General features: G+C 45.9%; 5 protein-coding genes across 5 annotated transcripts in view; 3 read left to right on the top strand and 2 right to left on the bottom strand.

The window, feature by feature from the left end:
* The window catches only part of LOC137901662 (dapper homolog 3), a 5937-nt gene extending 373 nt beyond the window's left edge, over positions 1-5564 (top strand). The window contains exons 2-4 of the mRNA XM_068745706.1: positions 3629-3764; positions 3884-3994; positions 4066-5564. Coding sequence (XP_068601807.1) covers positions 3629-3764; positions 3884-3994; positions 4066-5564 — 1746 coding nt within the window. The remainder of the gene's footprint in view (positions 1-3628; positions 3765-3883; positions 3995-4065) is intronic.
* Positions 5565-7400: 1836 nt separating this feature from the next.
* Positions 7401-8462, bottom strand: c5ar1 (complement C5a receptor 1). Its single transcript, XM_068745705.1, has one exon. The coding sequence runs from the start codon at positions 8460-8462 to the stop codon at positions 7401-7403; it is 1062 nt and encodes a 353-aa protein (XP_068601806.1).
* A 1698-nt stretch (positions 8463-10160) lies between these two features.
* Positions 10161-13806, bottom strand: lbhl (LBH regulator of WNT signaling pathway, like). Its single transcript, XM_068745894.1, has 4 exons — positions 13786-13806; positions 11205-11280; positions 10799-11111; positions 10161-10231 (listed from the first exon to the last, which is right to left on the bottom strand). The coding sequence occupies exons 2-4, from the start codon at positions 11274-11276 to the stop codon at positions 10161-10163; spliced, it is 456 nt and encodes a 151-aa protein (XP_068601995.1). The 5' UTR covers positions 11277-11280; positions 13786-13806.
* Positions 13807-15776: 1970 nt separating this feature from the next.
* Positions 15777-16956, top strand: LOC137901608 (complement C1q and tumor necrosis factor-related protein 9-like). Its single transcript, XM_068745653.1, has 3 exons — positions 15777-15874; positions 16354-16413; positions 16498-16956. The coding sequence occupies exons 1-3, from the start codon at positions 15832-15834 to the stop codon at positions 16893-16895; spliced, it is 501 nt and encodes a 166-aa protein (XP_068601754.1). The 5' UTR covers positions 15777-15831; the 3' UTR covers positions 16896-16956.
* Positions 16957-17993: 1037 nt separating this feature from the next.
* Positions 17994-19144, top strand: LOC137901589 (complement C1q tumor necrosis factor-related protein 5-like). The gene is made up of 3 exons (XM_068745634.1): positions 17994-18038; positions 18142-18200; positions 18520-19144. Exons 2-3 carry the CDS (start codon positions 18173-18175, stop codon positions 18927-18929), a joined length of 438 nt encoding a protein of 145 aa, XP_068601735.1. The 5' UTR covers positions 17994-18038; positions 18142-18172; the 3' UTR covers positions 18930-19144.
* The last annotated feature ends 1127 nt before the right edge of the window (positions 19145-20271 follow it).

Genomic DNA, 20271 nt, shown 5'->3' with positions numbered 1-20271 from the left:
AACGCAAAGTTCACGGTGTCACGCGTGCAATTTTCCAGTGGGGGCCTGCCAGGGCGCATGTGCGCCACGGACACGAGCGTGGCCCCAGACATGCTGAGAGGCCTTTTCTCCTGGATACTGTGCGTGCTGTTGGAAGTGTTGACAGCTGCGGGACGCCAGACAGCAGCTGAGAAAGCACGGCGCTCTGACCTCCCTCACGGCTCCTGCGTGCCGCGTGTTTGGAGAGTAGGAGTCGACGCGTGATTTGTGCGTGAGAGCGTGACGTGTGTCTGCGCAGAGAGGTGATTTTAGAAGCCCCACACTTCCCTTCGTGATCTTTATTTGCACGAGTTGTCCGTGCGTAAACGTGCCTGCACTATGTTTGGCTTTTGTTTCTGCGGCTGTGCTGCTGCGTCCCTGCGCTAAAGCAGCATCAGATCACAAAGCCTATTGGACGGCTCCAGAGTGATTAATCACTGTATGGATCACTGGCTGGTTTCATCTGCTTTGTTATGGCGCACAAAGACCCAACAGAAAGTCTTGGTGTGATTTGTGTTATTTATTCAGCTAATCGGCTCCTGAAAATACACGCAGACGAAGCAATTTGTCTGATTCACGTCGGCAATTATTTTCACAAATGTCACGCAAGCGCAGCCGCGTGCGCGTCTCTCAGAACACAGAACCCAGAACCCAGAACCCTCCCGCCTGCTGCTGCCGACGAGCCCGCATGTAGGGCAGAGTCCCGGCATGTTAATGAATGCCATTCATTATGGATGTTTGCACACTGGCTGAGTTTCTGCGCGTTCGGTCAACTCGGAATTTATCATTAAAATTCAATTGGCCTTATTATTGGTGAAGCAATAAATGTGCATCTTTCTGAGGCGAGGAGTGGGTTAGTTAAGTATGTGTGTGTGTGTGTGTGTGGTGTGTGTGTGTGTGTGTGTGAGGGGGGGGGGGGGGGGGGGTCCAGCCTCTCACAGACCTTTCAGTGTGTCGCCAGTCACAACATTGCTTTCATTATAAACGGTCCAGCAGCGCAGCTTCACATGAGTTGCGCGCTCTGTTCCACCGACCTGCCATTCCTGACCTGGCGACCCCAGAATATCCTCCTCAAGCGCCATATTGTGCTTTATTCTTCTTTTTTCTCAGATGTCAGTTTTTTATTGTCTCTCTCCAGCCCTTAATTCTAGAAGAATGAAACATTCCTAAATTCTCCTGGATATCTGATATATTAATATAATTTTCCACTTTCACTGATTCAACCAATGTTAGCACTGATTTGTATTTGATTTTCATTTGATCCTTTTAACTGCTAGTTTGTGTTTATAATTCCCATTTTTTAATGACAAGAATCGGAATGTATTTTCTATATGTCAATCCGAAAATGATTTTATTTTAAGACATGTATCTATATTTTGATCATCTCACACTTTCACCAAATGCATTTTCAATAGAGATTCCTGTCATGCCAGCCAGTGGAGGATGAAATAATTTAGTGAATGATATATATATTTTTAAAAACACACAATTGTGACACTCTAGCGACAAAATAAAATCCCGATAATGTGAAATATGGTTTAATGCAGGAAAGGTTGACCGGCTATAAGAGCGGGTGGTCTTGATGCGCCCGCTCTGTGGGTGTATCCGGCTGCACCGTGTCCCTCCCTGTCTCCCCCATGCAGTCGCCCCCATCCCCCATTGGCTGGGAGCAGAAGATGCAGTAAAACAGTAATGAAACCGTAAGCCGGCATGAGACCATCAATAATAGAACGCAATCAAAGACTGGCCTAAAAAATCCGGGGCCTGCACCAAAAGCTGCGCTGCTAAAATGTTATGTTTGCTCGGTTTGTTCCTCCATAAAGGCCTGTTTGTTTTTGCAGCATTATAATTTAATAACCGCCACCACAGTGTGTGTGTGTGTGTGTGTGTGTGTGTGTGTGTGTGTGTGTAAATATAGTGAGTATCTGTAGGCATGGCAGCAAAATCAATTGTGTGAATCCTCATCATTGATTAATTGATCTCCAATAGATTCCCCTCCTCCCAGCTATTTCTCCAAGTCGCACCAGTAGCTATAAATCACAAGCTCCTCGCTCCTTCTCTCCGCCACGGCAGATCTGGTTGATGCAGTGACGGGGATGCTTTCTTTATACTAAGACAATGAGAGCCCTTGTCGACACAAAAGGAATGACTTTGGGCTGAAGCGGTCGTGTCGCGGGTGAAGCTTAGGTTAGCTCGGGTCAATTTCCCCCTCAACGGCATTTTCATTATGGCCGCGTCTCGTCTACTGGACAAAAGGATCCAGAGCTCAAGATCACTCCACAGACGTGCAGTTTCCTGTTTGCATGGGCTGGTTGTCTGGATATATGATGGTTTTGAGAGTTACAATATGCGCCGAGACCCAATCCACAGGCTGAGCTGTGAATGTGGCGTTATCTAATTGTTACTTTGCCCATGAAAGGACAAGGGAGCATCGTGAGACATTAATGTCTGGACCAATTAAGCAGCAGGTGAGCTATTTATAGAATGGAATGAATCGGCTGACCAATCAAAAGGCCGATGTTCTAACACCTGGAGCCAACAAACTTGAGATTTCTCACCAGGCAGTTTTATTTTTGATCAATCTGGCCATTAATTGTCTGTTTTTTTACCAGCACAGATGCAAAGATTTGCGCAAACCCTATTGAAGTGCAGAGGACCGTAGCGAGTGTCTGATAGGTCATCCATCACAGCCGGTCGGTCGGCACCAAGGTGTCACCGAGAAACGAGGGCGACATCAATCTCCTGGTAACGAAGGCTCCTAATGACGGTACCACATCCGCCAGCAGGAGGCTATTCGTGTGTATGCATGTGTATGTGCATCCAGGTGGGTGTGCGTGTTGAACCATGAGGACGCAGGTGTTCAAAGCGAGGTGGTTGGTTGAAGATTTCTACATCCATACATCTGCAGAAGGGTGATGAGATTCTCCACTGGTCAGGGCCAAAGTATGGCGGCAGCGTTCAGGAGACGCATTTACCCAATAATCCACATGAATTCCAATCTGACTAGCACGTTCCTGTAGCCAGGAGTCGCCGGGGCATGAAGGTGGCAAGAAAGGCCAGGTTTTCTCCACGCTATTGAATCTAGTTTATGCATCGCCTGGTGAGGAACTGCTCTTATAAAAAGATGCAGATGCAAAATAAAAATAAATGTTCAGATTTAGCAAACAATCTGTAGTTAATAATGAATAAAGTGTGCATTGTGTTTATGTTTCTGTCTCTGTATCCGGATGGTGTGCATGTCTCTGTGTAGCCGCCCCCCCCACCCTCCCCTCCCCCCGTCCCGTTTGTGGATCGTTGAATTATTCATGTTCTGACTCGCCACATCGACCCGTGAAGCCTCATATGAAAGAGTCATTATCCATTTTCACATCATGCTCTGACTCAATCCACTCAAACTGAAAACTCTATCTTTGGAAGAGGTAATATCATTGTTTTATTATTATTAAATAATTTAAAGCACCTTTTATGCAAATTTCCAAAATTAATCTCGCAGATATCTGAGCACCGAAACAAATCCGAGCCAGAGTAGTAAACGCCGTTGCAAGGACAGTTTGACACGGACAAAATCATTCTCGACATGGCATTAGATTTATGTCTCTCTGCATTTCAGAGTGCCCTTCAGAGTTCCCCGTGGGGTCTGATGCAAGCGCTGGAGCAGCAGGTGGGAGAGCTGAGGGTTGACGCCGACGACGGATGCTACGACGGAGCTCAAGATAGAGACACAGCCGACGGCCAACCGACTCCTGGTACGTCTACGGATTGCGTTTATCCCCTGCTCGAACCTGACGCAGCCTCTTTTAGCTGGAATCATCAGTGACAAATGAACCAACCATCCGTCCGCCGTTCATCTCTCTCTCTCTCCGAGGTTTCTACGAGCTGAGCGAGGGTCAGTTGCCAAAAGGAAGATGGTGTTCCTCTGAGCTCGCAGAGACGGCGTCCTCCTGGGCTTACGCCGATGGCAGGCCGAAGTCAGTGGGTAAGGAAAGAGTAGAGTCTGGTGTTTTGTGTCCTTTAACCAACCTTCAGTGATGCAGCGTCTTTTATTAGGTGACCCCTTCATGCTGAGTGGAGAAACGGATGCCCCGGCCGTACGTACCACCCTGCCCCGCTCTTTCTCTGCCCCTTACCCGCCCTTGGAGGGCATCGCTGAGGAGGGCACAGCGATCGGCTCCTGGCAGTGGGAGCTCAGCGGCGCCGACCACGACTGGCAGGCGCAGCCTGCGGAGGACCGGATCACCGAAGAGGACTACCAGCAGGCCATGCGAGTGGAAGGTTACATCCTGGGTCTCCTCCAGCGCCACACCCAGTCACCACGACCCTGTCAGCCTCGCACCACCCTGAGCCCTGACCCCCCATACTGCAACGCCTCTGGACACAGCTCCCTGCAGAAGAGGACCACGGAGCAACGCCTTCCTGACCCCCATTTCCATTCTCATGATGACCTTTTGGCAAACCCAAATAGCCAGACTTGGGGTTGTGACCTTCTGGAAAGGGAGGCCTGTGGAGGAGACGCCCCATCATTGGAGGGAGACTGCTATCTGGCTCTTCCCTACCCCCAGCCCAGGCCACACTCCCTGGCTGAGAAGACGCCATCACCTCTGGCCTCCTTGGACCCCAACTGTGGTGTTGGGGCTCTCGACCTTTCTTGTGAACCCCCATCCCCCCAGAATTACTTACAACTACAACCCCCTATTCATCGCAAACACAATTTATTAAGTGGTCAGTATATCCCTGGACAAGGGTACCATACCCCCGGGAGCTCCCCCAGACACTACAACCTACAGCGGCCCAACCCCAGCCGAGCTCCCGCCTCTCCGGACCCCTCCAAGTCCAGAAACTCTAAGAAGAGCCGCAACGAGCGACAAAGAGCAAAGAAATCAAGTGGTAAAACCGATCGATCCCAGTCTGAGAACAGCCTCCTGGGTCAGCGAGTGCTGCCCGAGCGCAGGTACAGCACCACGGAGCGGCATCAAGGCCGAGGCGAGCTTTCTCTGAACGAAGGCCAAGTCCTTGGATCACTCCTGAGCAGCAGCGGCCAGAACGGGAGCCGGCGTTGGTGCTCCAATGTGGAGCTCAGCCAGGATGAAGGGGAGTCGCTGGTGGGGCAGGCACAAAGGCGATCGCACCGGAAGACCCGACATGGCCACTACTGTCCCCATTCCCAAACCCAGAACTACCATCAGCAGCTGCACCAGCACAGCCAACACCGCCAGGGAGACTGTCAGGAGAGAGCGCCCCTCTGTCAGGGAGAAGAGGGCTACGCCGGCGGCGTCCCCGTCGAGTCCGAGTCCAGCATGAGCGAGGTGTACTCCCCGGCCTCCAGCTCTCCGTCCAGCGACTCGGATGAAAGCGGGGGGCTGGTGTGGCCCCAGCAGCTCCCGCCACGCATCGCTTCCACGTCTTCCTCGTCCTCACCTTCGTCGCAGGCCGCAGCCAAAGCGCCTCCTCAGCCAAAAGCCTTTGTAAAGATAAAAGCATCACATGCGCTCAAAAAGAAGATCCTCAGGTTCCGCTCAGGGTCCCTCAAAGTCATGACCACTGTGTGAGGAAATGAGCAAACTCACATCTGCTACTGCTGTGACGTAAAGCCACCGTCAGGGCAACGCTCTAAGTGCCCCAGTTTCCGCCCATTTTTCCCGATATTCCAAGCCTCACAGAATATTATTGTCTATGACTACGCAAATGCAACCTACCAAATTAAAGTCTCGTCTTTCACGCTCTAGCGACGTGCGTTCCTACCATTTTTCGTTCCGGAGTTATTGGCCATTGAAGAGAGGCAGATTTCAAAGTCAGGGTTGGCAGTGAAAGTTCAGGTTTCAAAGAGATGTGAATGGCATTTAATGAGTTAATGGGAGTCATATTACGTGGATGTCGACATTGAAGATCTGCCAGTGATCATCTTTCAGTCTGGTTGACTTTATCTCGTTGGCAGTTTTTGTTAATTTATTTTGGTCATACAAAGACAGAATCCTACTAATTAATTCCGGACAATTACAGCTTAAAGTATTCATGACTGTTGAATATTAATCCCTCATTGAAAACTTTATCCTCAAAAGTTCACTTTTAGCAGTATTAGCTGACTGAGATTCTCAACAGCTTATGCAACCAATTAATAATATTTATTGTAATTAATTTGGTCGTGCAATTTTAGCGGTTCCTTTATTTTCCTACCAAATCTCATAATTTATTTGAAACTTTTGAAAATCATTTGCATTGCGGATAAATCACACAATTCACATTTTTGACTTTCTCACGGTCTCAAAAATGAATCGCTGAGAAGGGAATTTTTCACACTAAATTAAAGTTCTTCTTCTGCCAGGATCCAGCGAGCGTCAAGTTGAGTCTGGATGTTACGGAGGCCATAGTAAATAAATGTGTGAATGCACAGAGACACAAACCTTTGTAAATATGTATTTTCTTTGTAAAATACCATGTGGCCTTGTTTGAAATGAATGTAGTTTGTAAATAAAAGCATTTATGTGCTTAACTTTGGTAATTTTTTTATTGACTATTTAATGTTGTTGCCCTAGAATAAAAGCATAATTTAAAGCATAATACTGTATATTAAGGATTCTTCAAATTTGCCTAAATCTGGCAGGTCTTTAGAGGGTAGCGCCCTCGTGTGGTCACATGTGGTACTGTCACAGAAGGAGTCATCCATCCATCCCAGCTGACACTGGATGGGAGGATAGACCCTGGACAAGTTTCCCAGTTTATCATGGGGCTTTGGTGAATAAGATAAACACTTATGGCTGATTATGTAAAATAGTCATTTCAACATATTACAGTTTTTGGATCCGATAAGTGATAAAAAGAAACAGACCATTTGTGCAACGTTGATGCATTTTGTCGCAACGTTTACAGGAAATGTTGCAGAACGCCTCGTTCCTCATTTGCTATCTTGATTTAGTCCTTTACAGTTTCCAGGACAACTGCCTAAAAATACTTCCTTTAAAAGGTCAGCATCGCCAGACACACTTTTGACCAGTGATACATTTTTTTCTTATTTGAAAATCACAATTCAGTAATTTCACCACAAGCAGGTCCGTGGTTGGATTTTTCTTTTCTTTTTTTCTTTTTTTTTAAACCTTCCCAACATCTTTGGAATCTTAACACATACAGGTGTTGCAGTAAATATTTTCATAACATCTGTATGTTTTCAACTTCACCAGTTCTTTCGGTTCTTTTTGTTCATCAAAAGGATATTCCACACATGGAGCAGGAATTTCAGAAACAAATATGGAAGGTGTACTGGGGCCCTTTGTGCCCCGGCAGCGCTTTATGTGTAGCAACACCCCTGGCTTAACCCCAGTCGTGTAAATGCAGCATTTTCTTTTTTTTTACAATAACACGCCATACAGCATGTAAAAGCCTGCATTCCCTCAGATCTTAGTGGTCTCCTTCTCATTGCTGGTGCTCTTGGTGTCGACATTTGTGACGCTCGCTTTCATCGCCGGGTCCTCGCTGATGAAGTTGAACATGCTGCGCAGAGAGCGGTTCATGCTGACTTTGAAGCCCCGGCCCAGGCAAACGTAGAGCAGTGGGTTGAGGCAGCTGTTGAAATATGCCAGGCAGAGAGTTAAAACCTGTGCAAAGTACACAGCAGGGCTGTGGACCGACATTCGAGGGACAACCAGCGTGAGGAAGTCCACGATGTGCAACGGGAGCCAGCACAGAAAGAAGCTCAGCACCACGGCCATGATGACTCTCAGTGTCCGCTTGGAGCGTTCCCGACCTCGAGAGAGTCCGCTTTCTGTTCTCCTGTACACCAGCACGTGGCAGACCAGTATCACCAGGAAAGGGATCACGAACCCCACCAGGAACTGGTAGGAGGTGATGAGCCAGGCACTAAGGGTGGTGTGGTACGTCAAGCACTCCCTCTTTTTCCTACCTGCTTTAATCTCCTTGGTGTAGACAAACTGGGGGATGCTTCCCATCAAGGCCAAGACCCAAACGGCAACGCACCCCCAGGCAGCCTGCCTGGGTCGCCTCTTGTTCTGACACCAGACTGGTCTGCTGACCAACATCCAGCGGTCCGCACTGATCAAAACCAGCTGCAGGATGCTGCAGAACATCACCAGGTAGAAGACACTTTTGATCAGCGTGCAGGCCAGAGAGCCGAAATGCCAGTGGTTGTCATGGGCCAGGGGGACCATGAGCAGAGGGAGGGAGAGGCAGCACAGGAGGTCGGTCAGGGCGAGGTTGAGGAACCAGAGGGAGGTGACAGAGCGGGGCATGCAGAACCCCGTCACCCAAATCACCATCGCGTTTCCAGGGACACCCAGCAGGAACACAAGGCTGTAGAAGAACAGAGCCACGACCTGGGCCGGTAGAATGTCCGGAATGTAACTGTTGGACGCTGGGTTAGTGTAGTTAGCGGTGCTGTTGTCGTAGTCTCCATAAGGGTAGTCTGCATAAGGGTAGTCTGCATCAGGGTGTTCCATGTTGGGCTGTAAAAGTGGTTCAACATACAGAGCTATAACCTTTTTTTAATCATGCAAGATGTTGTATGCACAATAATAAAAAAAGACTAACTTCCTAAATCAGCTCACTTAAAAGTGAAATTGTAATTAAATTAAAATCTTATTTTCAAAACATATACATATAGCTTTTGCGGATATTTCAACTTACAGTTTCAGCGGTTGATGTTGCACAAACGCTCTGCTGCCTGCAAAGTCTGGAGCTCTTCTCCTTTTAAATGTGTCTGACTCGCTCCCCACCCCAAACACACACCCTCACACACTCATAAGCACACTAGTTTGTTTTTTTTGTTTTTTTTAAGAACACTCGCAGCTGCACTGTTTTTTCCATCTGACCCTCAATTCGACTGAAATCCTGAATGGTTACCGTTTATTTACCCAAACAAAGGCAGTAATATAAGAGGCATGTTTTGGTTCAAAGTGGATATATTTTCATAGACATGTTGTATAACTCAAAAAAATCATCGTAAAACAAATTCCTTTTCATGCTTCATATTTAAATTCAAGGGATTGTAAAAATGCAGAACTTCGGAATAAAATTATTTTAAAATGGATTCTTCTTCTGTTGCCACTTTCTCACTCTATCCAATCAAATCAGCAGATGAAGCTAAATCAATCCCTTATATGGTGTGTATCAACAATTTGAATGCTCTGACATTTTCTTTTTTCTCTGTCAACAAAGTCGATTTTTATCTCCAGCGGAAAGTTTTTCTCACTTCTGCGTGACGTAACGGCTCAAACACTCAAATCCCACCGGTTGCATCTTTCCTCTAGTTCTCACAAAAGAAGTAGAAGGAAGAAAAGTTTACGAATGTTTGCCTGCATTTTTTTTTTGCACTTGAGGCTTTTAATAGCAAGCTCGAAGTGGATCTACACGGTAATGTTTCAAAAACAAATTAGTAGTTAGTAAGATAGACCCTCAACAGCCAGTCGGGCAAAAGTCTTTATTGTCAAATTCATAATTATTTCGCAGGAATACAACAACATATGCAAGTTATTCACAAACCAGCCAACACGTAGATTAATATAACACAACCACAACTGCTTTTTTTGTCGTTCAGCCTGCATCAGCAAATTTTAGCCACTAACAAGTGATTTATGTTCGTCTCTTCAATTACTCACAATGAGACATCTGATTTGGAAAGCAGCTGCCTCATCGTGTTACGTCAAGAGTGTGACGGGATAAACGTCCTCAAAAGTGTGTAAATGATCTTTGAGGAAGATGATAAAGAAACTTGAAGAGGACTTCTTTAGTCCTGAAGTAACCTCTTCAAGCTTTTCCTAAGTCAATGTTTAGTCGATCCACCGTGACCCGGATGATTGGGAATCTCCACAGACGCATTCCACAAAGGCTATTTATTAGTGTCGCAGACGGATGAGGTGCAGAAAAGGAACAATAGTAGCATCTTCTCCGTTAGCCCTTCAGTTAGGGAACAAAAGAGGAAATGAACCACAAACACCAGCAAAAAGAAGTAAGAAAATCTTTTTTGGAAGTTAGAAAGGAAAAGCCATGACATAATGTTGCTCAAATTTCTGTAGCCAATGCAGCTGCCATTTTCCTACTGTTAGCTGCTGTGTTCCGTCCCCTTCGTTGCCAGGTTACTGTTTGGATGCTTCCTTGCAGGTTATATAATCAGAGGGGAAGGGCTTCCACAAGTAAAGTCAGTTGAGGGCTGGAGCGCTGCTTGGCGGCAGTGTGGGGGTGTCGTCCCTGAACGCATCTGACTGAAGATCTGGGGGGGGGGGGGGGGGGAAAGAAAGTCTTTAAGACATTTAAACATTTGCATGCCATTGTGCATGTACAAGCTACAGTGTGTAGTCGCTCACAAATTAGCTGGAAAATATCACACGTTTGGTCGTTAGCGCTTTAGCGCAACTAGCAAATGTGTTGGGTTCAGTTTCCCTGGAGGTACAAGGCCGCATCCTGTCATATTATAATGTAAGGACAGAATTTGACACACACTTTGCCACCCGAATGTTGAAAATGTGGCGCCATAGAAGAGATCATTTGGTGTACTGTTGTGTTTGGTCGCCGCACACAACGGTGGTTTCTCAGCCGTGTCGGCCAGCGTTCTCATGAATATATATATTTTCCTGCCAACATTTAGAGAAGTGTGGTGACAGACAAATGCTGACGCTCTGCGGTAAATCCGCTGGAGCCGCTGCTGAGTCAGATTTTCCACTGAATATTCTCAAATGAGCCATAAAACCAAAATAGCACACAGCCTACTCGTTCTCTACTTGAACGAGTCCTCCTAAAGGTCATTTTTAACTCACTTTATAAAGTATGTCCGGCTCACCAATTAGTGTCAAGCCTTGCTGCTGGTTGAGAATAACTGAAGTCTCCTCCTCTTCCTCCTCCTCCTCCTCCTCCTCCTCCTCTCCCCAGTCTGCTATGTTTGCCGGGGGGATGCACTGCTCCAAGAACAGGTCCTCCTCATCTTCCTCCATGTCCATGTTTTCCGGGGGCCAACGCAGCTCTCCACTCTCCACCTCGTTCACCTCCGTGAGCTCCACGACTATGGAGGGGAGACGCTCCTTCTCGTGGTCGTGGCCCAGGCTGTTCGCGGCGGTGCCGGGGCCCACGACGACCTCCACGGGGTCAGGGAAGATCTGGGGGGGAAAAGCCAGAGGGGAGCGACTCAGACCAAACCCGATCAGGTTGTATAGCCTTTCAATAATGACTTGATCAATCTGCTCAGATACCTGGAACGGCACTCTTTGGTCCTTTCTTTGCATGTCTTCACAGTCTGCATCGTGAGCGCTCACCTCATCCATCTCTCTGCAGAGGAATCAAAGAAACGTGCCGTGAAGGAGCAAGCAGTAAAGAAGTCTTCTCTCATCATTATCATCATTTGAGTATCTACCCAAACATGTATTTGGATGCCAGATGAAATCGCGTCATCCGGTTTTCCCGCTAAGCGCCATCGCTGCCCCCTCATGTCCCAGCGTTAGCTGAATTACACAAACATCCGACATCTCCATCTTCTGATAGGCCGGAGATTTCCTGTCCTACATCTGATTTGCCAAAGCTGGTCGGATTTTTCGTGTGCGAGTGTGCCAGTGTGTGTGAGTCTCCAACACACACACACACACACACACAGCGAAACACATCCAGATTAGAGGTTGATACCAGAAATGGATTACATCCTCTGGAACTCAAATTGCGTTTTCCTGATGAAGTGAAAGTGTGCTTTTGATCCGCTCAGCCTTGAAAACTATCAAAACCCTGATCAGGTGAAGTTTATCAGAGAGGGTTGGGTCCACAATGTCTGTAAAATAATCCCATGCATGGGCCGTTGTCCGCATCCACCGTCAGTCTGGTTGTGGTCTCGATGCAGGGGGGCGGGGGGGGGGATTAAGAAGGACTGAGGATCTGTTTGAATCCTCTTTTTACTCCTCTCTTTTTCTCACTGTGTCTCCTCCTCTCTCTCTAAGTACCGATCGCGGTTTGTTGTCGGTCTGCGGCCTGCTGTGATGACACGAGCTGTTAAATCTCCTTAATGAAATTTCAGCTGAACGGCGGCTCTAATACGCAGACCTCCTTTTGTGTTTTTCTTTTAGACCTTGCTCTGATCCTCCAGGAAATGAATTAGACGGTAAGCATGGCAGAATGTGCTCAGCATTGTCATTCTGAACATGCATATATGCTGACAAGTTTGATGTCAATTGGTTTCACAGTCATTGCAGGCCAAATAATGCTTCTTGCATTGTGTAGAAATAGCAGAAATATTATTGTCAGGATCCACTCCAGAATTCAAGTGCATGTTCAAATTCAATTTATTGGCGTGGCATTTTGCAACAAAATGAGAATTTCATAATTCCGCCAGTGTGTTCATCTTCCTTCCTCCTATCCTCGACCTCTGTCATTCCGCCTCGCCCAAAACGACACTGCTGGATGGAGCTCATCCGAGCTGCTTTTTGCCGACTGCCTCAACGTGACAGATTTCAGCCTTCCAATCGATATTGTATAGCGAGCTCATTGTATAATAAGACAAATGAAGAAACGCGAAGCCAGTTTGCACAGCAGTCAAAACGAGGACAGCCTGTTCTCGACTAAATAGGATCAGCTTTGGGGGGGGGGTTCTATCATTTTTGACCCACTTCTGAATGTTCGCAGCCCCACCATTCAATTTCTGATATTACGCCGCTGATAACTGTGTCCTGCTAAGCTGTTTGTTTGCCACCTGGGAGGGGAAACTTTCAGCCGATATGATGATGATGATGATGAGGAGGAGGCTTAACCTCCATGTAATCCCTGTCGTATCTCTACAAATACCTGCATCTTTCAGCTCAGTCAACAATCAACCGTTTGTTTGTGCAGCTACTCCCACAGAGGATGGAATGAACTGTGTTAAAAGCCTTTAGAATAAAGTTATTTTATACACTAAAATGGCTGAAGCGCCGACGAGGGCCAGTAGTTTAACATTTAACTCAGACAAGCCTTGTTTGAATGGCATGTATGCGTCTGAGATACAGATCTAGGTGTCGGCGTGTGCATCTGAGTTCACGCCTAACACGTCAACAGGAAGAGGAAACTAGCGGCGCTGAAAGGAAGGAGGCCTTTCAACCAGATAATCTTTAATTACCTGAATTTATTTCATTCCTTGTCCAGTTAAAAGCAAATGTGTTGTTCATTAAAAGCAGCTGCTGTTCTCATCCAATATGCAAAAAGCTGAAGTCATTGATTTCCCCTTAGAGCGGGGCTTCCTGTTTTAGAACGACTATTTTATACTTTTGCATCATCAGCCGAGATGAGCGCTCCTTCTCTCAATATTTGACCAGAATGAAAGTTTGTATTTATTAAATGGCATGTCAGCCCTATTTACGGGGCTGCTGATCGCTCCACTCTGCCAGGGCAGATCAATATTTTACCTCGTCTTATGGATTTTATCTCTAAATAAATTACATTTTGTTCATTTTTGTTGTTTTTTGAGGCTATTTATACTTTTGCATAAAATAACAGTAGGCATATGGGGTCTGTATTTTTATTGTATCTATATTTATCCATATTTCAATTCTTCAAGCCCACATAAGAGGGAAACATTTAAAGTTCTTAGAAGAAATCTTTATTTTAGCCACAATCGCTCTTCAACCGCTGCAGATCCTGAGATGTGATTAAAAATTCCAGTAAAGGTGTTGCATGGAAATGATTGTGAAATTGTTTTGCCATGTCGTTTAATATCTACATCAAGATAAACCTTTCAATGTCAGTTCAGAGACACGTAGAATGGAAACCAGCCGGGGGGGAAACCCCTTAGATATTTATAGATAAAGGATAACATACCTTAAATAGACGTACACAGCACACGCATACGTGAACAAACTCCAGGAGATCCTTACCCCTCATTTGCAATCAGGCAATTGTCTTCGGCATCTTGGAATGGCGTCATGGAGGTGAAGCCTGGCTGTGCAGGTGAGCTGAGGTGGGATGCAGGAGGAGGTGAGCGACGTTCCTCCTCCTCCTCAGAGCTCTCAGGAAGGCTTTTGGCCTCCAGGACGAAGCCTGGATGGAGGAATAGAAGGGTCTCCAAAACTCTCAGGGGTTCCAGGAGTTCAGCAGATTCAGAAGGTGGTTGTCTTTGTCAGTCAGCCCTGGGTCAGTGTTGAGTCTCCCTGCTGGCCCAAAGCTTTCATGCACTCCGCTGAGTCCCGTAACCAACTTCTTTCCTCGTGTCTCTCTCAATATCCCTCCCTATCCGACCCCACCCCACCGCCAGGCTTTGGAGAGGAGCGGGATTAGAGTCTCTTTCGATTACAGAGGCCGGATGGGTGACGTCAGCCATGCTTCATAGTCCCCTCTGATGAGTTGGCACACTTGGTCGCTGGTAAAGACGCGCTTAGGGCACATCGATGACCCAAGTCCCCGCTCTTATTACACTTTACTTTAGAAGCATACCTTTTGTTGCCCCGTCCATATTTGCATCCCACGCCCCTCTATGCCTCTTCCCATGTGTGTGTGCGTGTGCTGTTGCTCCATCAGTGGATTTAGATTTGGACGATTTGTGGAATTAGCCCAGGGATCAAGGGCTCAGGGGTGGGGAGGGGATATATAACAGGCTGCAACTACTGCTAAACAGACAGAGCACTGCTAGCAGCAGTCTGTAATCCCCGCTGTAGGTTAAATCAGTAGATTATATATGGGACAAGGTGCTGAATGAAGCGGTGCAGCATGAAGAGCATCCTGAGTCTGCATAGTCTCTATCATACTGGTTGTTGTACGCAACTCCATCACGACCTGTGCGCTCCCATCACGTGTAAAAGCAGGCATAGTACACTGTTATTACACGGCTATAAAGCATTTACAAATATCTTCATGTATAACTGCTCATATTCCCTGCAGATATAAATCAGTTTTACTTTTATGTGTTTCTTTTATTTCATCGAATGTTTTATGGGTGAATTTATGTATTTCCTGTGTGTATAACTGAACTTTTTGGGCATTGAGGAGCTAAACTGACAGTAACAAGGACTGTTGATAAAATGCAAAATGGTTTAGCATTATAGAATTCTATTGAATGTCACACATGCTTGGACGGGACCCTATAGATGTGCAGCTCATAATTGGTTTATTTTTTGCTTATATTTGCATTTTTTTTTTTACAAAGTTAAACCGGTGATTTGTTTTTTTTTAAATCTAATCTCTGTCCTTGAAAACCAGATTTGGAGAGCAGTTAAATCTTCACAGCCCAGATTGTAACCCAGAAAATTAGTTCACAGCGCCAACTGTGTCGGATATTGTATGCAGTATTGTGAATTATATGCTAACTTTGTATGCTGCATGCAGCAAATCAGTCAGTGTTTAATATAATTGATCATTGCATTGTAATTGTGGCTCACTTTCATTCGAGGGCAGCGCTGTATCCAGGACTTCCCAATCAGATGGTGATAAATGTTCACGCAGCGTTAATTACATACAGAAACGCTTTCTAAATGCTTCCGCGCTTTATTAAAGGGCAGCATTCTGCAAACCAGAAAAACCACACATCAGTGCCTCGACTTGTCTGCCAGAGCTGCACAGCGGCCACATTTTTCCACGGGAGTAGCAGGTAAGGATCTCCTCGATGATTCTTTTTCGTGTTTGGGTGAAGCAAGCTCCTCTTAATGGTCAGCATGAGTCCACGTCTGACAACGCTGTAAAAACGTTGCTTTACGGGAACATCTTGCACATTTGGTAACTAAAAATAGAATTCTAAGTATTTGCATGCATATCTTCTCTTATCCAAGAGCATATTGTGTGTGTGTGTGTGTGTGTGTGTTACAGTAAATGTAGACGTATCTCTCATGTCTCTCTTTGACAGAACCTCCTCAGGCCATCACTGAACAAACAGTCATGGGAGGGTTCTGCTGTCGTGTAGAGAAGTCTGGAGGCGGTGGTGAAGACTTTACCTTTTATTATTATATGCAAAACTCATTCATATCTTTATTCCACCTTTTATATTAGAACACATGTTTGGAAAGGGTAGCTAACAATAACATGGTAGTAAAATGCATGCTCTGTATTTAGCAGCATGAATCTTAATACCTTCAAAGCGTTACGTTACTTGTTCCAACCTAAACGCAGAAGTGCAAATCGTTAGCCTGATAGCATGATTGCCTAAATCTGAGCTAATGCCTGTCGATGATGGGCAATTATGCTATGAGGCTAACGAACTATAAAAACATGATCACGGAAATCATCCTAAAGAGAAGAGAAACAGACTGAGAACAGATGACAGAATAAGCCTGTTGCAGATTTACGGATGCTAAATAATGGCAAACCTGCAGCGGCAAACCCAAGAAGGCTGCTGGGATTTGGATTATCATTGATAACAGAACCCAAAACGAGTACCGATTGATGATGTCTCTGTTTTAGGCAAACCTACTCCGGAGGAACCAAAGACGGATGAGAATGTTGTTCCTGACATCCCACCGAGTGAGTCTCTGACCAGCTGGTGAGAGTAATCCACAGGAACAGCCAAGCTATCCATTCTTAATGTGTCTTCTGACACCTTCGTAGGGAAAGTCATCGCCTTCACCGCCAAGCTGAACGTCGCCCACAGCACCCCCTACCACGCCGGCGTCCTGCAGCTCGTGGACGTGCTGGTCAATGAGGGAAACGGCTACAACCCCGAGACAGGGATCTTCACCTGCCCGTTGGAGGGGCTGTATCACTTCATCCTGCACATGTCGGTGCTGGGGCGGGCTCAGTGCGCCATATTTAAGGATGGAGCGAGTCTGGCGTCGGTGTATCACACTAGTCTCCCTGATAAATGCTGCCAAGTGGCCAGCATCAGCACCACGGTGCGGCTGTCAAAAGGAGACAAGGTGTGGGTTAATTTATGGGGTCACGGTCGGCACGAGATCATCGCAACAGAAGAGAACGACACTGCTTTTGTTGGCTTTTATTTAGGATAATGGAGGCCCTTAAACCTTAAACCCGTGTTGCTCATCACAATGAGCGGCACGGATGGCTCAGAAAGGTTGATGAAATGTCTTTTGTTATTTGTGAGTGATGTTCTGTGATTGCACGTATAATAAATTGATTTTATGATGCATTATGTGCATCTCTTTTCTTGTTCTAAAACACGCTTACAAATGTATTTATGCGCTTATGCATGTCCTAAATGCTGCCGACGAGACAGAGCTTCCATAAGATGTCGTTGGGATGCATTTGCATATTGCAATGTCGAATGTCGCTATTTGTATAAGCTCACAGTTGTTTAAAAAAAAAGTTTTAACTGTTCAACATCAGCTGGAATATGCTTCACACATCATCCGCTGCAATACCGCGGAGCGCAATGCTCTGAATCCCACAAGACATCAGGATCACTTCTGAAAACTTGTGCTTAACGAGGAATTTTCCACCGTCAGACTCGAGGTTTTTCGTCTCAGTCTGGTTGTCCTCAGTCGGGAAGCCAAGGATGAAAATATGCTGCATCCTGCCACAGAGCCAACTGAATGAAGGGCCCGGCTCCATTTAAGAATGAACTGCATGTGAACTGAAGAGGCTCGAGTAAAATATCTCATTCAACTTGAGGTTTCTGCAAAAATAATAGTGCAAAATACATGTTCTTTAAAAGGTGTTGAAGAATGAGGATCGACGTCGGCACGCCTGCAGGCCGAGATGGAAAAACTCAGCCACGGGAATTCCATCTCAACAAACGCCCACGTTTGTAATTATTGCATACACACAACCCTGTCATCACCAAATCACTGCAAAACAATGGAAAGAATTCTGACGGAATCGCAGCATCCTGTCACGTCTCTTTCACGTTTAGCAACTGGATTAACTTTAAATCATCTAAAACCTTTCACTCTCAACTGAATGTATCTGATCGGTGGCTTCAGAGTTCATTTTCTTTGCGAGGGCACTTTGATCACCAAATCCTCCGGGAAAGACTCCTTCTCGATGCCGTTTACTTGAATAATTATAATCGATACATGCGCCAACCTGTCAAACTGGAAAAACAACATCTCTGTCTGTCTTTTCTTCAACTGGTGAAAAACATCCCCGGCACTCCTTTGCAAAGCAGCAGCAGCTACGGATCTCTTTGTTGGGTATGTAGATTTGTTTTTTATTTGTGGAAGAATTATCATCGGGATCTGGGAATACTTTAAAGAGTGGCAGACGCTTCTTTCTCTTTTTATTATCTATGAACAGACACCTCTTCAGGCCGTCCTCATCTCCGTTCATGGCAAATGATGATGGCTGTCGACACGGTAAATACTTGATCCATAAATTCTTCCTCAACCGCTCTTCCGGGAGGGGGGGGGGGGGGGGATCCCAAGGCGTTCCCAGGCGTGTCCTGGGTCTTCCATATGTACAAGACTTAATTAGTGCTTGCTTAAATATACAAATGCTTAACGTTTGCAGCCTCGTTGTGTTCAATTTCAGTTTCAAATAAGCCTTTACAATATTTAGAAGCATAACGACTGACTTCCTTCACTCCTTCTCTGTTTTGTCTTCCCCGGCACGATATTCAAATGTACACGACTGTGTACAGAATCTAATCGCCGACACTAACTTGATCTGCTTCAGGCCCTCGCGTCGCCTTCACCGCCAAGATGAAAATCGAGGACAGCTACCCAAAAGGTTCTGAAGTCCTGAAGTTTTCCAATGTGGTGATCAACGAGGGTGGGGGCTACGACCCTGACACGGGCATCTTCACCTGTCCTTTGAGGGGCTCCTACTCCTTCATGGTGCACATGACAGTTTGCGGAAAAGGACAGTGTGCTATATTCAAGAACGGAGCCAAAGTCGTGTCGTTGCGTCACGTCAACCATGAAGATCGGCTCAGTTACAACAGCAGCCAGGTGGCCAGCATGAGCAGCATGGTCAGACTGGAAGAGAAAGACGCCGTCTGGGTCAACGTGAAGGATCAGGGGCAGCTGGACATCTTCGCCACAGAGGACAATGAGACCAGCTTCACGGGGTATTACGTGATGTGATGTCTTTCTAATGCAGGATCTTAATAGCTGCCTCGACGCCTCGATGATATTCTGATTTCAGATAACAAGTTCTGCTTGTCTGGAGAGAAATAAAATATCAGAATGAACTGGTGCTCGTCTGTTATGGTATGGTCTGTCTGTTATGGTAACAAAAGACAGGAGCGTTGCTGCTGATGTGCTTTTACTTCAGACGTCGTTGTCACAGTGGGGAAAGATATGCAATATGATCACTAAGATAAATAAAGGCTACAATGGAAATCATTCTGCCATCGCCTCAGAGTGCTACGACAACAGATGGGCAAAGGCAAATGTTTGTTCATCACTGCAAGACAGACCTATAGCGTATTTATATACGTAATAAAAATAATAATAATAGGAGGTAATCATGAGAATAATGTCTAATAATAGAGAGAAGTCTGGCACAAATCATAAGTCATCATCCAAAGGTGAAACGCTCCTATTTCTGAGCAGACATGTCAATTCTTAAATCTTGAATCCTGAATCCTGAGGATGTCTTTGTCTCAACTTCACCACCAGTGTGAGGTGTCCTGCGAATTGCCTGTCGGAATGCAAGAAGAGATTTTGTTCAAGAAGTTTCAGGCAGTTCTGATGACCTGCCCAGATCTGCAATTATCTCACGTTTCCTCCACTAAAGGCAGCTGATAAAAAAAAAATAGAATTTAAAGAAATGGAGCAATCAGGTTTGATTACAGGTAAACGTATCTGAAGTCAGGATTGTGGCTGATTTGCAGCATCGTCATCGTCAATAAAGTTTCACCCCAACCAGTCCGCACCTTTCAGCTTTGATGCACCGAGAAAAGAGCCGTAGTTTAAATCAAAACATTCTTTTTTTCCCTTTTTGTTTTTTTGTACGGTATCATCTTTGACTTCAAGCGTAATCAATAGGTTGCTCCTGGAAACCGGATGAACAACTTCTGCCTGTGTCTCGGCTTGTCTCGTCAACATTTGCAGAATTCTCCTGCGAGGCGGCAACAGGTGAGAAGCTCTTCTCTTCCCAGTTGCCGTTGTTTCATTCGTGCTGCGATCCACAAAGAGGACTGAATTGCACTTCTTTTGCGCTGATCATACTATAAACAAGCAATAAATATTATTCTACCCTGTGACCTGTCTGTCCCATATCACCATGTGACCTTGTGTCATGTCTACTCTCTTTTATCTCGCGTGTTCACATTTGATTTGCCGGTGTTGTGTTGTGACTGCGTTTTCAACAGACTTGCATCATCAGACGTTTTCGTAATGGCCGATGAAGCAAGGCGTGGAGACGTGTCTTCATCAGGTAACTAACAGATTTTAAACATTGTTTTGTAACTCATGCCTGCTG

The sequence above is a fragment of the Brachionichthys hirsutus genome, chromosome 11, assembly GCF_040956055.1.
Source record: "Brachionichthys hirsutus isolate HB-005 chromosome 11, CSIRO-AGI_Bhir_v1, whole genome shotgun sequence".
NCBI classification, from domain to species: domain Eukaryota; kingdom Metazoa; phylum Chordata; class Actinopteri; order Lophiiformes; family Brachionichthyidae; genus Brachionichthys; species Brachionichthys hirsutus.
This window is presented reverse-complemented; position numbering and strand designations above follow the sequence as displayed.